Source organism: Macaca fascicularis, chromosome 8 (genome assembly GCF_037993035.2).
Source record: "Macaca fascicularis isolate 582-1 chromosome 8, T2T-MFA8v1.1".
NCBI lineage: Eukaryota > Metazoa > Chordata > Mammalia > Primates > Cercopithecidae > Macaca > Macaca fascicularis.
Genome location: NC_088382.1, coordinates 95,472,665 through 95,494,183, shown reverse-complemented (window position 1 = coordinate 95,494,183; position 21,519 = coordinate 95,472,665). Strand labels below are relative to the sequence as shown.

General features: G+C 48.9%; 2 protein-coding genes across 2 annotated transcripts; both read right to left on the bottom strand.

The window, feature by feature from the left end:
- Nucleotides 1–2,945: 2,945 nt before the first annotated feature.
- On the bottom strand, nt 2,946–5,931 carry LOC135964541 (exonuclease GOR-like). The gene has a single exon (XM_065518684.2). It carries the CDS (start codon nt 4,751–4,753, stop codon nt 2,966–2,968), a length of 1,788 nt encoding a protein of 595 aa, XP_065374756.1. The 5' UTR covers nt 4,754–5,931; the 3' UTR covers nt 2,946–2,965.
- Nucleotides 5,932–11,741: 5,810 nt separating this feature from the next.
- On the bottom strand, nt 11,742–14,744 carry LOC102128370 (exonuclease GOR). The gene has a single exon (XM_015455218.4). It carries the CDS (start codon nt 13,547–13,549, stop codon nt 11,762–11,764), a length of 1,788 nt encoding a protein of 595 aa, XP_015310704.3. The 5' UTR covers nt 13,550–14,744; the 3' UTR covers nt 11,742–11,761.
- Nucleotides 14,745–21,519: the final 6,775 nt, after the last annotated feature.

Genomic DNA, 21,519 nt, shown 5'->3' with positions numbered 1-21,519 from the left:
CTAAAACAAACTTATACTAACTTGTTATAACCTTTCTGAACCAGATCCACTCTGAGGCACTAAGAAGGATGAGACACCCACTGAAAAGGCCTCCTATCAGAGCAACACGAATTCCGCTAAAATGGCAGCAAAAACAAACATCAAATTTACGGTGAAGCTTGGGTGGAGGAATGAAGAATTCATTGATGTTTTATGTAAAGCTTATAAGGAGAGTCCCCCGAAGAAATCAGCTGTTGACGAAGGTACAGCTTGTTTTAAGAAGAGATGAGAAGATGTTGAAGATGAATCCTGCAGTGGCTATAAACACCATTGTGCCCAGATCAGCTTGCACCTGGGAGGCAGAGGATGTAGTGAGCCAACATCATGCCACTGCACTCCTGTCCGGGCGACGGGAGGGAAACTCTGTCAAAAAAAAAAAAAAAAAAAAAAAAGACATACACATCCAATAGAATGCTATTTAAAAAAAAAGAAGGGAAACATGTCATTTGTAACATGAATGAGCCTAGACGATGTTATACTGAGTGAAATAAAGCCGAGGCCGGGCACGGTGGCTCATGCCTCTAATCCCGGTTCTTTGGCATGCCAAGACAGGTGGAGCACTTGAGCCCAGGAGTTGGCGATCAACCTGGGCAACATGGAGGAAGCCCATCTCTAGAAAAAATACAACAATTAGCCAGGTGTGGTGTGGACGCCTGTGGTATTAGCTACTCAGGAGGCTGAAGTGGGAGGATCTCTTGACCGCGGGAGGTGGAGGCCATGGTGAGCCGTGTTTGTGTCACTGTACTCCAGCCAGGGTGACAGAGTGAGACCTTGTCTGGAAAGATGAATAAATACGTGACAAAGTTGTAAAGAGCAAGCACAGAAAGACAAATGCTGCATGATCTCACTTCTACGTGGAATCTAACAAAATTGAACTCATGGTTGTAGAGAGCAGAATGGTGGTTACCCGAGGCAGGGGCCCAGGAGGGATGGGGGAGATGTTAGTCAAACAATATAAAGTTTCAGATAGGAATAGTTCTAGAGATCTACTGAACAGCATGATAACTATAGTTAATAACTAAGCATTGTATACTTGAAAACAGCTGTAAGTGTAGATTGTAAACATGTTCTCATCACAATGAAATATGTATGTGAGGAAATGAGTATGCTAATTAGCTCCATTTTGTCATTCCACAACGTATACATATATGAAACCTCATGTTGAACGACATGAACGTATAATTTTTATTTTCAACTTAAAATTAAAATTTAAAATTTAAATAAATTATGAAAATTAAAAGAAATATCGCACAATAAAAAAAAAAGACTTTATTTATGGAATCTCCACAGAAGAAGTCTATGTTGTAAAGGAAAATTCCAGCAATGGTAAAATCAATCAGAAATGCCCTACTTCAGTGCTTTCCTGAATTTGTGTGACAGAGTGGAAATCCCGTTCTTCACTAAGTCATTGTTCTGGATCAGGGTGTGTTTGTATATAGGTGTGTGGGGCTCACATATACAAATTAAATTAATGGTACTGTAAGCATTCAAACTATCAGTTTACTTTAGTTAGGTGCACATACACACACACACACACACGCACGCACACACACACACAAACACGTGTAAAATCAGCCACTCCACCAAAACTAGCTACTTAGCGTCTCGTCTCTCATTGAAGATTCAAAATGGGAACATGGATTTAGAGAGGTGTGATGATTCCTTCTCTCCTGGAGCCCAGTTGCAAGTCGCCTGACTGATTCAGACATTGTAATTGGTTGGTTGTGTGGAAGAATCCACTTTGACTCTCACCATACATACTCCTGGGAAGTCAGGTAGTGCAGCGGACAGAGCAAGGGCTCTGCAGCCAGGCTGACTGCACCTGACTTGTAGCTAGGATACCTCAGATAAACTGCTTAACACTTGTGCTTCAGTTTCCTCACCTGTAAAATGGGGATAAGAACGCTATCCCTCTCACAACTATTAAGAGGATTAACTGGGTTAATAGGTGCAAAGTACCAAGTACATAATAAACGAACCACCAGTGCTCCTTACAATCATGAGCATTTGGCGCAGGTGAAGACGCATGGTTTCTTGAGGTATAAAATTAAGCTTTATTTACCTACTCATTGGGTTGTTCCAAGGGTTAATGATACAGTGTTCACGATTTCCCAATGTAAGCCATTTTAAGAAGGAAACATAGTTAACATGAATCGAATACCTACTATGTGCGATTGTTTCAAGGCCTGCCATGTGTTGCTTCATTCATGCCTTATCGTGACCTTATGATCACGCTTTAAAGATAAATACGTAGAAGCACAAAAACGTCCTTTGTCCAATATGACAAAGCCAGTAAGTGGTGGAAGTTGAATTTGAAGCCAGATGTGTAATTCCAGAGCCCAAGTGCTTCACCCACCTCAGCGTGGTGCCTCTACAGAAAAACAGGTAAGCGCACATGGAGGAGCAAATGCCTTTCCGTCGTTTTTAAATTCTTTTATTTTTACGTTTGAAATTCCTAGAGACATTGATTCTGTGCCAGCCCCCGGGGGTGGGGGAAAACTCGGGTGGGGGAGGGGAGGTTCCGAAAGCCCCAGAGAAGAGGAAGACGCCCAGCAGGGAAGACTGGCAGGAGGCTGGAGGGCCAGGGGGCTGGCTTTGTTCTCAGAGACCAAGGAAGTCCAGGTGGGCTGAGGGAGGCTAGCGGTGGAAGAAGGACAGAGGTCTGGGATGGGCTGAGGGATGGAGACAGTCGCGAGGGACCGCGGCAGGGACTCGGGGGCCTGGGAGTGGGGGCTCGGGGCTGGTGGAGGCGATTGGTGGAAGGATAGAGGTCTGGGAGGGGCAGAGGGATGGGGACAGTCGCGAGGGGCCGCGGCAGGGACTCCGGGGGACTGGAAGTCGGGGTCGGGGTTAGTCTTGGCTTTTTTCCCTCTCCTGCAAAACCGGCTGCTTCGGTTTCTGTCGCTTTGCGGCCAGGTGGACTGGGTTAGCTCTCGGGAGCGATCGCAGTTGTGGAAGAGGCCTGGGTCTGAGGACAGGCCAGGGCGGCGGGAGAGGCGGACGGGTGGCCTCGCTGGATCCCGGCGCGCTCTCGGACTTTCCACATCACCAGCTGCAGGCAGGCGTTTGCGTCCTGGCAGGAGTCGTGCCCGTCCTGGCTGTCCTGGATGATCTGTCCGAGGTAGTCGGCCGTGAGATTCCTTAGGGAGCGCTTGTAGGGGAAACCCCGGTAGTGCGGGAAGAGCACCGCCGTGTCCACCACGGTGCTGTGGATCAGCTTCAGGGCCAGCAGGTCGCTCTCCAGGCTGTGCCCGATGAGGATGGTTTGGGCGCTGAAAAAGCTCAGCAGGATGGCTTGGACTTTCGGCAACGTGATGCTGGTCTGGGCGACGTCGGCCTCGGTCACGCCGGAAAACCTGGTGTTGTAGTCCACGATCTCGTTGTCGGGCTTGACGAAGGTGTCGTACACCACCCGCATGTCGGCGTCCACCACGGTGACACGGGTCAGCTCTAGGCCGTGCGTGGTGTAGCACATCTCACAGTCCAAGGCGTAGATTCCGGGATAAGCGTCTCTGGAAAACTCTTTCTTGAAGGTCTTCACGAAGCCATCCAGGCTCTCCTTGCGGCCGTCCCGCACGTGCTGCTTTGCCACCTGGCAGCCCACGGAGCCAGGAGCGGCTGCACAGCAGGTGTACTGGGTAAGCCGGCCTCCGGCCACTTGGCTGGAGCGGACCCTCCCCCAGTGGTAGTAACACACCTGGTCGCGTACACAGCGGCCCGAAGGGGACACCAGGTACTCGGTGCCACAGCGGCAGCAGACCCTGCGGGAGGAGTCGCCTGGCCCCTTCCCCTGGGCAGTGAAGAGGACGGCGCCTCCGGGCCGCTCGGGGTGCGGGAAGGGGTAGCCGTTCTCCTTGAGCTGCTCCCGAGTGAGCAGGAAGTCCTGGAGGCGGCTGTACAGAGCGGTCCTGCTGAGGCCGGGCATGGAGCTGGGGGTCAGGCCCTTCAGTCTCTTGAGGGCGTTCAGCACCACATTCAGGTAGACGTTCTTGTTGGGGCTGCGGTCGTGGGCCACCTTCTCCTCGTTCAGCGCCTTCTCCTTCGCCTCCTGCTCGGAGGCGCAGAACTGGAGACACTCTTTGGTGAGCAGTTGGAGATAGCCTCGGCGGATGACGGTGGGGACTCGGCACCCAGACTTTCGGAGGAGGATGGGTTTCTTCAGACTCCGTAAGGATGGACGATGGGCGATTCGCTTAGAGCTGTCGGTGGTGGAGGTCCTGTATGCCATCCCTGACCTGTTGTGCGTCTTCCATGGCTGTGTGCCGACCTTGGAGCCATCGGAGCGTTGGTGGCTGCTGGCCGCCAGGGTTCTCTTGGCATCTGTGGGACCTGTGTCCAAGCAAGGGCTGGGAAAGTGGGCGATCCTCTTCCTCTCCCTGGGGGCTGAGATGCGGACTGCGGGGGGCCTCTCTGTCAGCCTTGGGGCGGCTGGCGGCTGGCAGGCCGATGCCCTCTGCGCAGGGAAGTACCACGCCTCCGTCACCATCTTGGGCCACTCTGGGGCCACGGCCGGACCGCTATTCTGAGGCTCCGCCTGGATCCCCACAAGCGCTGAGGCCTGGTTGTACATCTGGGGCACCCAGAGCCCGAAGTTCCGGGCAGGTTGATGAGAGGGCAGTGGGAGCTCTAGAGCCTCGAGGGCCAGCTCCTCGGCCACCTTCTTAGCTTCTGGATATCCGGGTGGGAACCAGCAAGGAGCTGTGGCTCTCAACATCTTGCTGCCTTCTGGAGCACTGGCCTGGCTCTGCTGCTCTGCGGACTCGCGGGCTTCAGTGAGTGCCGCGGCCGCCGCGCCTCGCCTTTATATAGGCACAGGGCAGAGTGGGCGGGACTTCCCCTTGATTAGATTGGCACTTCAATCCAATCACACTAAACCCAATTAATTTTCCGCCACACCGCAGCTTGGGAAAGCCTCAGAGGGTCTGCGGATGGAATCAACTGGAACTCCTGGTTGCTACCCTTGGAGCTAGGTTGCTTTTCCTGAGTTAATTAACCGTCCCTGCCAAGCAGTCCTATCATGGCTACTGGTTCTGAGCTACATAGGAGTAAACTGAGCTTCAGGGAGGTTCGTCAACTTGCTCTGGCCCACACAGCACACCAGGGAGTCAGGATTGGGCCGGCAGTCTGCTGCACGTTGGAGGGCAGGACCTCGCTGGGGTGGCCTTTCCCTGCTCTGTGCACTCCTGCACTGTGGGCAATTTGAGGACAGGAAGTGGACGGCATCCACTTCTCTCCAAGGACATGGCCAACGTTCAACACAGGGGGTCTTCAAAAGGTTCACAGAAAATGGACGTTGTGAAAAATCTCTGCATGGATTTCAGTTGTTTTACACTAAAACTTATACTAACTTGTTATAACCTTTCTGAACCAGATCCACTCTGAGGCACTAAGAAGCATGAGACACCCACTGAAAAGGACTCCTATCAGAGCAACACGAATTCCGCTAAAATGGCAGCAAAAACAAACATCAAATTTACGGTGAAGCTTGGGTGGAGGAATGAAGAATTCATTGATGTTTTATGTAAAGCTTATAAGGAGAGTCCCCCGAAGAAATCAGCTGTTGACGAAGGTACAGCTTGTTTTAAGAAGAGATGAGAAGATGTTGAAGATGAATCCTGCAGTGGCTATGAACACCATTGTGCCCAGATCAGCTTGCACCTGGGAGGCAGAGGATGTAGTGAGCCAACATCATGCCACTGCACTCCTGTCCGGGCGACGGGAGGGAAACTCTGTCAAAAAAAAAAAAAAAAAAAAAAAAAAACATACACATCCAATAGAATGCTATTTAAAAAAAAGGAAGGTGAACATGTCATTTGTAACATGAATGAGCCTAGACGATGTTATACTGAGTGAAATAAAGCCGAGGCCGGGCACGGTGGCTCATGCCTCTAATCCCGGTTCTTTGGCATGCCAAGACATGTGGAGCACTTGAGCCCAGGAGTTGGCGATCGACCTGGGCAACATGGAGGAAGCCCATCTCTAGAAAAAATACAACAATTAGCCAGGTGTGGTGTGGACGCCTGTGGTATTAGCTACTCAGGAGGCTGAAGTGGGAGGATCTCTTGACCACGGGAGGTGGAGGCCATGGTGAGCCGTGTTTGTGTCACTGTACTCCAGCCTGGGTGACAGAGTGAGACCCCCTCTGGAAAGGTGAATAAATACGTGACAAAGTTGTAAAGAGCAAAGACAGAAAGACAAATGCTGCATGATCTCACTTCTACGTGGAATCTAACAAAGTTGAACTCATGCTTGTAGAGAGCAGAAAGGTGGTTACCAGAGGCAGGGGCCGTGGAGGGACTCGGGAGATGTTAGTCAAACAATACAAAATTTCAGATAGGAATAGTTCTAGAGATCTACTGAACAGCATGACAACTATAGTTAATAACTAAGCATTGTATACTTGAAAACAGCTGTAAGTGTAGATTGTAAACATGTTCTCATCACAATGAAATATGTATGTGAGGAAATGAGTATACTAATTAGCTCCATTTTGTCATTCCACAATGTATACATATATGAAACCTCACGTTGAATGCCATGAACATATATAATTTTTATTTTCAACTTAAAATTAAGTTTAAATAAATTATGAAAATTAAAAGAAATAACATACAATAAAAAAAATATTTTATTTTTGAAATCTCCAAAGAAGGAGTCTATGTTATAAAGGAAAAGAAAATTTCAGCAACGGTAAAATCAATCAGAAATGCCCTACTTCAGTGTTTTCCTCAGTTTGTGTGACAGAGTGGAAATCCAGTTCTTCACTAAGTCATTGTTCTGGATCAGGGTGTGTTTGTATATAGGTGTGTGGGGGCTCACATATACAAATTAAATTAATGGTACTGTAAGCATTCAAACTATCAGTTTACTTTAGTGAGGTACACAGACACACACACACACACACACACGCATGCACACACACACACACACACACAAACACGTGTAAAATCAGCCACTCCACCAAAACTAGCTACTTAGTGTCTCGTCTCTCATTGAAGATTCAAAATGGGAACATGGATTTAGAGAGGTGTGATGATTCCTTCTCTCCTGGAGCCCAGTTGGAAGTCGCCTGACTGATCAGACATTGTAATTGGTTGGTTGTGTGGAAGAATCCACTTTGACTCTCACCATACATACTCCTGGGAAGTCAGGTAGTGCAGCGGACAGAGCAAGGGCTCTGCAGCCAGGCTGACTGCACCTGTCTTGTAGCTAGGATACCTCGGATAAACTGCTTAACACTTGTGCTTCAGTTTCCTCATCTGTAAAATGGGGATAAGAACGCTATTCCTCTCACAACTATTAAGAGGACTAACTGGGTTAATAGGTGCAAAGTACCAAGTACATAATAAACGAACCACCAGTGCTCCTTACAATCATGAGCATTTGGCGCAGGTGAAGACGCATGGTTTCTTGAGGTATAAAATTAAGCTTTATTTACCTACCCATTGGGTTGTTCCAAGGATTAATGATACAGTGTTCACGAATTCCCATTATAAGCTATTATAAGAAGGAAACAGAGTTAACATGAATGGAGTACCTACTATGTGCGATTGTTTCAAGGCTTGCCATGTGTTGCTTCATTCATTCCTCACCGTGACAATTATGATTACACATTAAAGAAAAAACGAAGACGCACAAAGACGTCTTTTGTCGAATATGACAAAGCCAGTAAGTGGTGTAAGTTGAATTTGAAGCCAGATGTGTAATTCCAGAGCCCAAGTGCTTCACCCACCTCAGCGTGGTGCCTCTACAGAAAAACAGGTAAGCGCACATGGAGGAGCAAATGCCTTTCCGTTGTTTTTAAATTCTTTTATTTTTACATTTGAAATTCCTAGAGACATTGATTCTTTGCCAGCCCCCGGGGGTGGGGGAAAGCTCGGGTGGGGGAGGGGAGGTTCCGAAAGCCCCAGAGAAGAGGAAGACGCCCAGGAGGGAAGACTGGCAGGAGGCTGGGGGGCCAGGGGGCTGGCTTTGTTCTCAGAGATCGTGGAAGTCCAGGTGGGCTGAGGGAGGCTAGCGGTGGAAGAAGGACAGAGGTCTGGGAGGGGCAGAGGGATGGGGCCAGGCTCGAGGGACCGCGGCAGGGACTCGGGGGCCTGGGAGTGGGGGCTCGGGGCTGGGGGAGGCGATTGGTGGAAGGATAGAGGTCTGGGAGGGGCAGAGGGATGGGGGCAGTCGCGAGGGGCCGCGGTAGGTACTCCGGGGGACTGGGAGTCGGGGTCGGGGTTAGTCTTGGCTTTTTGCCCTTTGGGCGGGACTTCTCCTTGATTAGATTGGCACTTCAATCCAATCACTCTAAACCCAATTAATATTCCACCACACCGCAGCTTGGGAACGCCTCAGAGGGTCTGCGGATGGAATCAACTGGAACTCCTGGTTGCTACCCTTGGAGCTAGGTTGCTTTTCCTGAGTTAATTAACCGTCCCTGCCAAGCAGTCCTATCATGGCTACTGGTTCTGAGCTACATAGGAGTAAACTGAGCTTCAGGGAGGTTCATCAACTTGCTCTGGCCCACACAGCACACCAGGGAGTCAGGATTGGGCCGGCAGTCTGCTGCACGCTGGAGGGCAGGACCTCTCTGGGGTGGCCTTTCCCTGCTCTGTGCACTCCTGCACTGTGGGCAATTTGAGGACAGGAAGTGGACGGCATCCACTTCTCTCCAAGGACCTGGCCAACGTTTAACACAGGGGGTCTTCAAAAGGTTCACAGAAAATGGACGTTGTGAAAAATCTCTGCATGGATTTCAGTTGTTTTACACTAAAACAAACTTATACTAACTTGTTATAACCTTTCTGAACCAGATCCACTCTGAGGCACTAAGAAGGATGAGACACCCACTGAAAAGGCCTCCTATCAGAGCAACACGAATTCCGCTAAAATGGCAGCAAAAACAAACATCAAATTTACGGTGAAGCTTGGGTGGAGGAATGAAGAATTCATTGATGTTTTATGTAAAGCTTATAAGGAGAGTCCCCCGAAGAAATCAGCTGTTGACGAAGGTACAGCTTGTTTTAAGAAGAGATGAGAAGATGTTGAAGATGAATCCTGCAGTGGCTATGAACACCATTGTGCCCAGATCAGCTTGCACCTGGGAGGCAGAGGATGTAGTGAGCCAACATCATGCCACTGCACTCCTGTCCGGGCGACGGGAGGGAAACTCTGTCAAAAAAAAAAAAAAAAAAAAAAAAGACATACACATCCAATAGAATGCTATTTAAAAAAAAAGAAGGGAAACATGTCATTTGTAACATGAATGAGCCTAGACGATGTTATACTGAGTGAAATAAAGCCGAGGCCGGGCACGGTGGCTCATGCCTCTAATCCCGGTTCTTTGGCATGCCAAGACAGGTGGAGCACTTGAGCCCAGGAGTTGGCGATCAACCTGGGCAACATGGAGGAAGCCCATCTCTAGAAAAAATACAACAATTAGCCAGGTGTGGTGTGGACGCCTGTGGTATTAGCTACTCAGGAGGCTGAAGTGGGAGGATCTCTTGACCGCGGGAGGTGGAGGCCATGGTGAGCCGTGTTTGTGTCACTGTACTCCAGCCAGGGTGACAGAGTGAGACCTTGTCTGGAAAGATGAATAAATACGTGACAAAGTTGTAAAGAGCAAGCACAGAAAGACAAATGCTGCATGATCTCACTTCTACGTGGAATCTAACAAAATTGAACTCATGGTTGTAGAGAGCAGAATGGTGGTTACCCGAGGCAGGGGCCCAGGAGGGATGGGGGAGATGTTAGTCAAACAATATAAAGTTTCAGATAGGAATAGTTCTAGAGATCTACTGAACAGCATGATAACTATAGTTAATAACTAAGCATTGTATACTTGAAAACAGCTGTAAGTGTAGATTGTAAACATGTTCTCATCACAATGAAATATGTATGTGAGGAAATGAGTATGCTAATTAGCTCCATTTTGTCATTCCACAACGTATACATATATGAAACCTCATGTTGAACGACATGAACGTATAATTTTTATTTTCAACTTAAAATTAAAATTTAAAATTTAAATAAATTATGAAAATTAAAAGAAATATCGCACAATAAAAAAAAAAGACTTTATTTATGGAATCTCCACAGAAGGAGTCTATGTTGTAAAGGAAAATTCCAGCAATGGTAAAATCAATCAGAAATGCCCTACTTCAGTGCTTTCCTGAATTTGTGTGACAGAGTGGAAATCCCGTTCTTCACTAAGTCATTGTTCTGGATCAGGGTGTGTTTGTATATAGGTGTGTGGGGCTCACATATACAAATTAAATTAATGGTACTGTAAGCATTCAAACTATCAGTTTACTTTAGTTAGGTGCACATACACACACACACACACACGCACGCACACACACACACAAACACGTGTAAAATCAGCCACTCCACCAAAACTAGCTACTTAGCGTCTCGTCTCTCATTGAAGATTCAAAATGGGAACATGGATTTAGAGAGGTGTGATGATTCCTTCTCTCCTGGAGCCCAGTTGCAAGTCGCCTGACTGATTCAGACATTGTAATTGGTTGGTTGTGTGGAAGAATCCACTTTGACTCTCACCATACATACTCCTGGGAAGTCAGGTAGTGCAGCGGACAGAGCAAGGGCTCTGCAGCCAGGCTGACTGCACCTGACTTGTAGCTAGGATACCTCAGATAAACTGCTTAACACTTGTGCTTCAGTTTCCTCACCTGTAAAATGGGGATAAGAACGCTATCCCTCTCACAACTATTAAGAGGATTAACTGGGTTAATAGGTGCAAAGTACCAAGTACATAATAAACGAACCACCAGTGCTCCTTACAATCATGAGCATTTGGAGCAGGTGAAGACGCATGGTTTCTTGAGGTATAAAATTAAGCTTTATTTACCTACCCATTGGGTTGTTCCAGGGGTTAATGATACAGTGTTCACGATTTCCCAATGTAAGCCATTTTAAGAAGGAAACATAGTTAACATGAATCGAATACCTACTATGTGCGATTGTTTCAAGGCCTGCCATGTGTTGCTTCATTCATGCCTTATCGTGACCTTATGATCACGCTTTAAAGATAAATACGTAGAAGCACAAAAACGTCCTTTGTCCAATATGACAAAGCCAGTAAGTGGTGGAAGTTGAATTTGAAGCCAGATGTGTAATTCCAGAGCCCAAGTGCTTCACCCACCTCAGCGTGGTGCCTCTACAGAAAAACAGGTAAGCGCACATGGAGGAGCAAATGCCTTTCCGTCGTTTTTAAATTCTTTTATTTTTACGTTTGAAATTCCTAGAGACATTGATTCTGTGCCAGCCCCCGGGGGTGGGGGAAAACTCGGGTGGGGGAGGGGAGGTTCCGAAAGCCCCAGAGAAGAGGAAGACGCCCAGCAGGGAAGACTGGCAGGAGGCTGGAGGGCCAGGGGGCTGGCTTTGTTCTCAGAGACCAAGGAAGTCCAGGTGGGCTGAGGGAGGCTAGCGGTGGAAGAAGGACAGAGGTCTGGGATGGGCTGAGGGATGGAGACAGTCGCGAGGGACCGCGGCAGGGACTCGGGGGCCTGGGAGTGGGGGCTCGGGGCTGGTGGAGGCGATTGGTGGAAGGATAGAGGTCTGGGAGGGGCAGAGGGATGGGGACAGTCGCGAGGGGCCGCGGCAGGGACTCCGGGGGACTGGAAGTCGGGGTCGGGGTTAGTCTTGGCTTTTTTCCCTCTCCTGCAAAACCGGCTGCTTCGGTTTCTGTCGCTTTGCGGCCAGGTGGACTGGGTTAGCTCTCGGGAGCGATCGCAGTTGTGGAAGAGGCCTGGGTCTGAGGACAGGCCAGGGCGGCGGGAGAGGCGGACGGGTGGCCTCGCTGGATCCCGGCGCGCTCTCGGACTTTCCACATCACCAGCTGCAGGCAGGCGTTTGCGTCCTGGCAGGAGTCGTGCCCGTCCTGGCTGTCCTGGATGATCTGTCCGAGGTAGTCGGCCGTGAGATTCCTTAGGGAGCGCTTGTAGGGGAAACCCCGGTAGTGCGGGAAGAGCACCGCCGTGTCCACCACGGTGCTGTGGATCAGCTTCAGGGCCAGCAGGTCGCTCTCCAGGCTGTGCCCGATGAGGATGGTTTGGGCGCTGAAAAAGCTCAGCAGGATGGCTTGGACTTTCGGCAACGTGATGCTGGTCTGGGCGACGTCGGCCTCGGTCACGCCGGAAAACCTGGTGTTGTAGTCCACGATCTCGTTGTCGGGCTTGACGAAGGTGTCGTACACCACCCGCATGTCGGCGTCCACCACGGTGACACGGGTCAGCTCTAGGCCGTGCGTGGTGTAGCACATCTCACAGTCCAAGGCGTAGATTCCGGGATAAGCGTCTCTGGAAAACTCTTTCTTGAAGGTCTTCACGAAGCCATCCAGGCTCTCCTTGCGGCCGTCCCGCACGTGCTGCTTTGCCACCTGGCAGCCCACGGAGCCAGGAGCGGCTGCACAGCAGGTGTACTGGGTAAGCCGGCCTCCGGCCACTTGGCTGGAGCGGACCCTCCCCCAGTGGTAGTAACACACCTGGTCGCGTACACAGCGGCCCGAAGGGGACACCAGGTACTCGGTGCCACAGCGGCAGCAGACCCTGCGGGAGGAGTCGCCTGGCCCCTTCCCCTGGGCAGTGAAGAGGACGGCGCCTCCGGGCCGCTCGGGGTGCGGGAAGGGGTAGCCGTTCTCCTTGAGCTGCTCCCGAGTGAGCAGGAAGTCCTGGAGGCGGCTGTACAGAGCGGTCCTGCTGAGGCCGGGCATGGAGCTGGGGGTCAGGCCCTTCAGTCTCTTGAGGGCGTTCAGCACCACATTCAGGTAGACGTTCTTGTTGGGGCTGCGGTCGTGGGCCACCTTCTCCTCGTTCAGCGCCTTCTCCTTCGCCTCCTGCTCGGAGGCGCAGAACTGGAGACACTCTTTGGTGAGCAGTTGGAGATAGCCTCGGCGGATGACGGTGGGGACTCGGCACCCAGACTTTCGGAGGAGGATGGGTTTCTTCAGACTCCGTAAGGATGGACGATGGGCGATTCGCTTAGAGCTGTCGGTGGTGGAGGTCCTGTATGCCATCCCTGACCTGTTGTGCGTCTTCCATGGCTGTGTGCCGACCTTGGAGCCATCGGAGCGTTGGTGGCTGCTGGCCGCCAGGGTTCTCTTGGCATCTGTGGGACCTGTGTCCAAGCAAGGGCTGGGAAAGTGGGCGATCCTCTTCCTCTCCCTGGGGGCTGAGATGCGGACTGCGGGGGGCCTCTCTGTCAGCCTTGGGGCGGCTGGCGGCTGGCAGGCCGATGCCCTCTGCGCAGGGAAGTACCACGCCTCCGTCACCATCTTGGGCCACTCTGGGGCCACGGCCGGACCGCTATTCTGAGGCTCCGCCTGGATCCCCACAAGCGCTGAGGCCTGGTTGTACATCTGGGGCACCCAGAGCCCGAAGTTCCGGGCAGGTTGATGAGAGGGCAGTGGGAGCTCTAGAGCCTCGAGGGCCAGCTCCTCGGCCACCTTCTTAGCTTCTGGATATCCGGGTGGGAACCAGCAAGGAGCTGTGGCTCTCAACATCTTGCTGCCTTCTGGAGCACTGGCCTGGCTCTGCTGCTCTGCGGACTCGCGGGCTTCAGTGAGTGCCGCGGCCGCCGCGCCTCGCCTTTATATAGGCACAGGGCAGAGTGGGCGGGACTTCCCCTTGATTAGATTGGCACTTCAATCCAATCACACTAAACCCAATTAATTTTCCGCCACACCGCAGCTTGGGAACGCCTCAGAGGGTCTGCGGATGGAATCAACTGGAACTCCTGGTTGCTACCCTTGGAGCTAGGTTGCTTTTCCTGAGTTAATTAACCGTCCCTGCCAAGCAGTCCTATCATGGCTACTGGTTCTGAGCTACATAGGAGTAAACTGAGCTTCAGGGAGGTTCGTCAACTTGCTCTGGCCCACACAGCACACCAGGGAGTCAGGATTGGGCCGGCAGTCTGCTGCACGTTGGAGGGCAGGACCTCGCTGGGGTGGCCTTTCCCTGCTCTGTGCACTCCTGCACTGTGGGCAATTTGAGGACAGGAAGTGGACGGCATCCACTTCTCTCCAAGGACATGGCCAACGTTCAACACAGGGGGTCTTCAAAAGGTTCACAGAAAATGGACGTTGTGAAAAATCTCTGCATGGATTTCAGTTGTTTTACACTAAAACTTATACTAACTTGTTATAACCTTTCTGAACCAGATCCACTCTGAGGCACTAAGAAGCATGAGACACCCACTGAAAAGGACTCCTATCAGAGCAACACGAATTCCGCTAAAATGGCAGCAAAAACAAACATCAAATTTACGGTGAAGCTTGGGTGGAGGAATGAAGAATTCATTGATGTTTTATGTAAAGCTTATAAGGAGAGTCCCCCGAAGAAATCAGCTGTTGACGAAGGTACAGCTTGTTTTAAGAAGAGATGAGAAGATGTTGAAGATGAATCCTGCAGTGGCTATGAACACCATTGTGCCCAGATCAGCTTGCACCTGGGAGGCAGAGGATGTAGTGAGCCAACATCATGCCACTGCACTCCTGTCCGGGCGACGGGAGGGAAACTCTGTCAAAAAAAAAAAAAAAAAAAAAAAAAAAAACATACACATCCAATAGAATGCTATTTAAAAAAAAGGAAGGTGAACATGTCATTTGTAACATGAATGAGCCTAGACGATGTTATACTGAGTGAAATAAAGCCGAGGCCGGGCACGGTGGCTCATGCCTCTAATCCCGGTTCTTTGGCATGCCAAGACATGTGGAGCACTTGAGCCCAGGAGTTGGCGATCGACCTGGGCAACATGGAGGAAGCCCATCTCTAGAAAAAATACAACAATTAGCCAGGTGTGGTGTGGACGCCTGTGGTATTAGCTACTCAGGAGGCTGAAGTGGGAGGATCTCTTGACCACGGGAGGTGGAGGCCATGGTGAGCCGTGTTTGTGTCACTGTACTCCAGCCTGGGTGACAGAGTGAGACCCCCTCTGGAAAGGTGAATAAATACGTGACAAAGTTGTAAAGAGCAAAGACAGAAAGACAAATGCTGCATGATCTCACTTCTACGTGGAATCTAACAAAGTTGAACTCATGCTTGTAGAGAGCAGAAAGGTGGTTACCAGAGGCAGGGGCCGTGGAGGGACTCGGGAGATGTTAGTCAAACAATACAAAATTTCAGATAGGAATAGTTCTAGAGATCTACTGAACAGCATGACAACTATAGTTAATAACTAAGCATTGTATACTTGAAAACAGCTGTAAGTGTAGATTGTAAACATGTTCTCATCACAATGAAATATGTATGTGAGGAAATGAGTATACTAATTAGCTCCATTTTGTCATTCCACAATGTATACATATATGAAACCTCACGTTGAATGCCATGAACATATATAATTTTTATTTTCAACTTAAAATTAAGTTTAAATAAATTATGAAAATTAAAAGAAATAACATACAATAAAAAAAATATTTTATTTTTGAAATCTCCAAAGAAGGAGTCTATGTTATAAAGGAAAAGAAAATTTCAGCAACGGTAAAATCAATCAGAAATGCCCTACTTCAGTGTTTTCCTCAGTTTGTGTGACAGAGTGGAAATCCAGTTCTTCACTAAGTCATTGTTCTGGATCAGGGTGTGTTTGTATATAGGTGTGTGGGGGCTCACATATACAAATTAAATTAATGGTACTGTAAGCATTCAAACTATCAGTTTACTTTAGTGAGGTACACAGACACACACACACACACACACACGCATGCACACACACACACACACACACAAACACGTGTAAAATCAGCCACTCCACCAAAACTAGCTACTTAGTGTCTCGTCTCTCATTGAAGATTCAAAATGGGAACATGGATTTAGAGAGGTGTGATGATTCCTTCTCTCCTGGAGCCCAGTTGGAAGTCGCCTGACTGATCAGACATTGTAATTGGTTGGTTGTGTGGAAGAATCCACTTTGACTCTCACCATACATACTCCTGGGAAGTCAGGTAGTGCAGCGGACAGAGCAAGGGCTCTGCAGCCAGGCTGACTGCACCTGTCTTGTAGCTAGGATACCTCGGATAAACTGCTTAACACTTGTGCTTCAGTTTCCTCATCTGTAAAATGGGGATAAGAACGCTATTCCTCTCACAACTATTAAGAGGACTAACTGGGTTAATAGGTGCAAAGTACCAAGTACATAATAAACGAACCACCAGTGCTCCTTACAATCATGAGCATTTGGCGCAGGTGAAGACGCATGGTTTCTTGAGGTATAAAATTAAGCTTTATTTACCTACCCATTGGGTTGTTCCAAGGATTAATGATACAGTCTTCACGAATTCCCATTATAAGCTATTATAAGAAGGAAACAGAGTTAACATGAATGGAGTACCTACTATGTGCGATTGTTTCAAGGCTTGCCATGTGTTGCTTCATTCATTCCTCACCGTGACAATTATGATTACACATTAAAGAAAAAACGTAGACGCACAAAGACGTCTTTTGTCGAATATGACAAAGCCAGTAAGTGGTGTAAGTTGAATTTGAAGCCAGATGTGTAATTCCAGAGCCCAAGTGCTTCACCCACCTCAGCGTGGTGCCTCTACAGAAAAACAGGTAAGGGCACATGGAGGAGCAAATGCCTTTCCGTTGTTTTTAAATTCTTTTATTTTTACATTTGAAATTCCTAGAGACATTGATTCTTTGCCAGCCCCCGGGGGTGGGGGAAAGCTCGGGTGGGGGAGGGGAGGTTCCGAAAGCCCCAGAGAAGAGGAAGACGCCCAGGAGGGAAGACTGGCAGGAGGCTGGGGGGCCAGGGGGCTGGCTTTGTTCTCAGAGATCATGGAAGTCCAGGTGGGCTGAGGGAGGCTAGCGGTGGAAGAAGGACAGAGGTCTGGGAGGGGCAGAGGGATGGGGCCAGGCTCGAGGGACCGCGGCAGGGACTCGGGGGCCTGGGAGTGGGGGCTCGGGGCTGGGGGAGGCGATTGGTGGAAGGATAGAGGTCTGGGAGGGGCAGAGGGATGGGGGCAGTCGCGAGGGGCCGCGGTAGGTACTCCGGGGGACTGGGAGTCGGGGTCGGGGTTAGTCTTGGCTTTTTGCCCTTTGGGCGGGACTTCTTGATTAGATTGGCACTTCAATCCAATCACTCTAAACCCAATTAATATTCCACCACACCGCAGCTTGGGAACGCCTCAGAGGGTCTGCGGATGGAATCAACTGGAACTCCTGGTTGCTACCCTTGGAGCTAGGTTGCTTTTCCTGAGTTAATTAACCGTCCCTGCCAAGCAGTCCTATCATGGCTACTGGTTCTGAGCTACATAGGAGTAAACTGAGCTTCAGGGAGGTTCATCAACTTGCTCTGGCCCACACAGCACACCAGGGAGTCAGGATTGGGCCGGCAGTCTGCTGCACGCTGGAGGGCAGGACCTCTCTGGGGTGGCCTTTCCCTGCTCTGTGCACTCCTGCACTGTGGGCAATTTGAGGACAGGAAGTGGACGGCATCCACTTCTCTCCAAGGACCTGGCCAACGTTTAACACAGGGGGTCTTCAAAAGGTTCACAGAAAATGGACGTTGTGAAAAATCTCTGCATGGATTTCAGTTGTTTTACACTAAAACAAACTTATACTAACTTGTTATAACCTTTCTGAACCAGATCCACTCTGAGGCACTAAGAAGGATGAGACACCCACTGAAAAGGCCTCCTATCAGAGCAACACGAATTCCGCTAAAATGGCAGCAAAAACAAACATCAAATTTACGGTGAAGCTTGGGTGGAGGAATGAAGAATTCATTGATGTTTTATGTAAAGCTTATAAGGAGAGTCCCCCGAAGAAATCAGCTGTTGACGAAGGTACAGCTTGTTTTAAGAAGAGATGAGAAGATGTTGAAGATGAATCCTGCAGTGGCTATGAACACCATTGTGCCCAGATCAGCTTGCACCTGGGAGGCAGAGGATGTAGTGAGCCAACATCATGCCACTGCACTCCTGTCCGGGCGACGGGAGGGAAACTCTGTCAAAAAAAAAAAAAAAAAAAAAAAGACATACACATCCAATAGAATGCTATTTAAAAAAAAAGAAGGGAAACATGTCATTTGTAACATGAATGAGCCTAGACGATGTTATACTGAGTGAAATAAAGCCGAGGCCGGGCACGGTGGCTCATGCCTCTAATCCCGGTTCTTTGGCATGCCAAGACAGGTGGAGCACTTGAGCCCAGGAGTTGGCGATCAACCTGGGCAACATGGAGGAAGCCCATCTCTAGAAAAAATACAACAATTAGCCAGGTGTGGTGTGGACGCCTGTGGTATTAGCTACTCAGGAGGCTGAAGTGGGAGGATCTCTTGACCGCGGGAGGTGGAGGCCATGGTGAGCCGTGTTTGTGTCACTGTACTCCAGCCAGGGTGACAGAGTGAGACCTTGTCTGGAAAGATGAATAAATACGTGACAAAGTTGTAAAGAGCAAGCACAGAAAGACAAATGCTGCATGATCTCACTTCTACGTGGAATCTAACAAAATTGAACTCATGGTTGTAGAGAGCAGAATGGTGGTTACCCGAGGCAGGGGCCCAGGAGGGATGGGGGAGATGTTAGTCAAACAATATAAAGTTTCAGATAGGAATAGTTCTAGAGATCTACTGAACAGCATGATAACTATAGTTAATAACTAAGCATTGTATACTTGAAAACAGCTGTAAGTGTAGATTGTAAACATGTTCTCATCACAATGAAATATGTATGTGAGGAAATGAGTATGCTAATTAGCTCCATTTTGTCATTCCACAACGTATACATATATGAAACCTCATGTTGAACGACATGAACGTATAATTTTTATTTTCAACTTAAAATTAAAATTTAAAATTTAAATAAATTATGAAAATTAAAAGAAATATCGCACAATAAAAAAAAAAGACTTTATTTATGGAATCTCCACAGAAGGAGTCTATGTTGTAAAGGAAAATTCCAGCAATGGTAAAATCAATCAGAAATGCCCTACTTCAGTGCTTTCCTGAATTTGTGTGACAGAGTGGAAATCCCGTTCTTCACTAAGTCATTGTTCTGGATCAGGGTGTGTTTGTATATAGGTGTGTGGGGCTCACATATACAAATTAAATTAATGGTACTGTAAGCATTCAAACTATCAGTTTACTTTAGTTAGGTGCACATACACACACACACACACACGCACGCACGCACACACACACACACACACACACACAAACACGTGTAAAATCAGCCACTCCACCAAAACTAGCTACTTAGCGTCTCGTCTCTCATTGAAGATTCAAAATGGGAACATGGATTTAGAGAGGCGTGATGATTCCTTCTCTCCTGGAGCCCAGTTGCAAGTCGCCTGACTGATTCAGACATTGTAATTGGTTGGTTGTGTGGAAGAATCCACTTTGACTCTCACCATACATACCCCTGGGAAGTCAGGTAGTGCAGCGGACAGAGCAAGGGCTCTGCAGCCAGGCTGACTGCACCTGACTTGTAGCTAGGATACCTCAGATAAACTGCTTAACACTTGTGATTCAGTTTCCTCATCTGTAAAATGGGGATAAAACGCTATCTCTCTCACAACTATTATGAGGACTAACTGGGTTAATAGGTGCAAAGTACCAAGTACATAATAAACGAACCACCAGTGCTCCTTACAATCATGAGCATTTGGCGCAGGTGAAGACGCATGGTTTCTTGAGGTATAAAATTAAGCTTTATTTACCTACCCATTGGGTTGTTCCAAGGGTTAATGATACAGTGTTCACGATTTCCCAATGTAAGCCATTTTAAGAAGGAAACATAGTTAACATGAATCGAATACGTACTATGTGCGATTGTTTCAAGGCCTGCCATGTGTTGCTTCATTCATGCCTTATCGTGACCTTATGATCACGCTTTAAAGATAAATACGTAGAAGCACAAAGACGTCTTTTGTCGAATATGACAAAGCCAGTAAGTGGTGTAAGTTGAATTTGAAGCCAGATGTGTAATTCCAGAGCCCAAGTGCTTCACCCACCTCAGCGTGGTGCCTCTACAGAAAAACAGGTAAGGGCACATGGAGGAGCAAATGCCTTTCCGTTGTTTTTAAATTCTTTTATTTTTACATTTGAAATTCCTAGAGACATTGATTCTTTGCCAGCCCCCGGGGGTGGGGGAAAGCTCGGGTGGGGGAGGGGAGGTTCCGAAAGCCCCAGAGAAGAGGAAGACGCCCAGGAAGGAAGACTGGCAGGAGGCTGGGGGGCCAGGGGGCTGGCTTTGTTCTCAGAGATCGTGGAAGTCCAGGTGGGCTGAGGGAGGCTAGCGGTGGAAGAAGGACAGAGGTCTGGGAGGGGCAGAGGGATGGGGCCAGGCTCGAGGGACCGCGGCAGGGACTCGGGGGCCTGGGAGTGGGGGCTCGGGGCTGGGGGAGGCGATTGGTGGAAGGATAGAGGTCTGGGAGGGGCAGAGGGATGGGGGCAGTCGCGAGGGGCCGCGGTAGGTACTCCGGGGGACTGGGAGTCGGGGTCGGGGTTAGTCTTGGCTTTTTGCCCTTTGGGCGGGACTTCTCCTTGATTAGATTGGCACTTCAATCCAATCACTCTAAACCCAATTAATATTCCACCACACCGCAGCTTGGGAACGCCTCAGAGGGTCTGCGGATGGAATCAACTGGAACTCCTGGTTGCTACCCTTGGAGCTAGGTTGCTTTTCCTGAGTTAATTAACCGTCCCTGCCAAGCAGTCCTATCATGGCTACTGGTTCTGAGCTACATAGGAGTAAACTGAGCTTCAGGGAGGTTCATCAACTTGCTCTGGCCCACACAGCACACCAGGGAGTCAGGATTGGGCCGGCAGTCTGCTGCACGCTGGAGGGCAGGACCTCTCTGGGGTGGCCTTTCCCTGCTCTGTGCACTCCTGCACTGTGGGCAATTTGAGGACAGGAAGTGGACGGCATCCACTTCTCTCCAAGGACCTGGCCAACGTTTAACACAGGGGGTCTTCAAAAGGTTCACAGAAAATGGACGTTGTGAAAAATCTCTGCATGGATTTCAGTTGTTTTACACTAAAACAAACTTATACTAACTTGTTATAACCTTTCTGAACCAGATCCACTCTGAGGCACTAAGAAGGATGAGACACCCACTGAAAAGGCCTCCTATCAGAGCAACACGAATTCCGCTAAAATGGCAGCAAAAACAAACATCAAATTTACGGTGAAGCTTGGGTGGAGGAATGAAGAATTCATTGATGTTTTATGTAAAGCTTATAAGGAGAGTCCCCCGAAGAAATCAGCTGTTGACGAAGGTACAGCTTGTTTTAAGAAGAGATGAGAAGATGTTGAAGATGAATCCTGCAGTGGCTATGAACACCATTGTGCCCAGATCAGCTTGCACCTGGGAGGCAGAGGATGTAGTGAGCCAACATCATGCCACTGCACTCCTGTCCGGGCGACGGGAGGGAAACTCTGTCAAAAAAAAAAAAAAAAAAAAAAAGACATACACATCCAATAGAATGCTATTTAAAAAAAAAGAAGGGAAACATGTCATTTGTAACATG

Coding starts and splice junctions, on each gene's coding strand:
- LOC102128370 (XM_015455218.4), bottom strand. CDS start 13,549: ATGTTGAGAGCCACAGCTCCTTGCTGGTTCCCACCCGGATATCCAGAA.
- LOC135964541 (XM_065518684.2), bottom strand. CDS start 4,753: ATGTTGAGAGCCACAGCTCCTTGCTGGTTCCCACCCGGATATCCAGAA.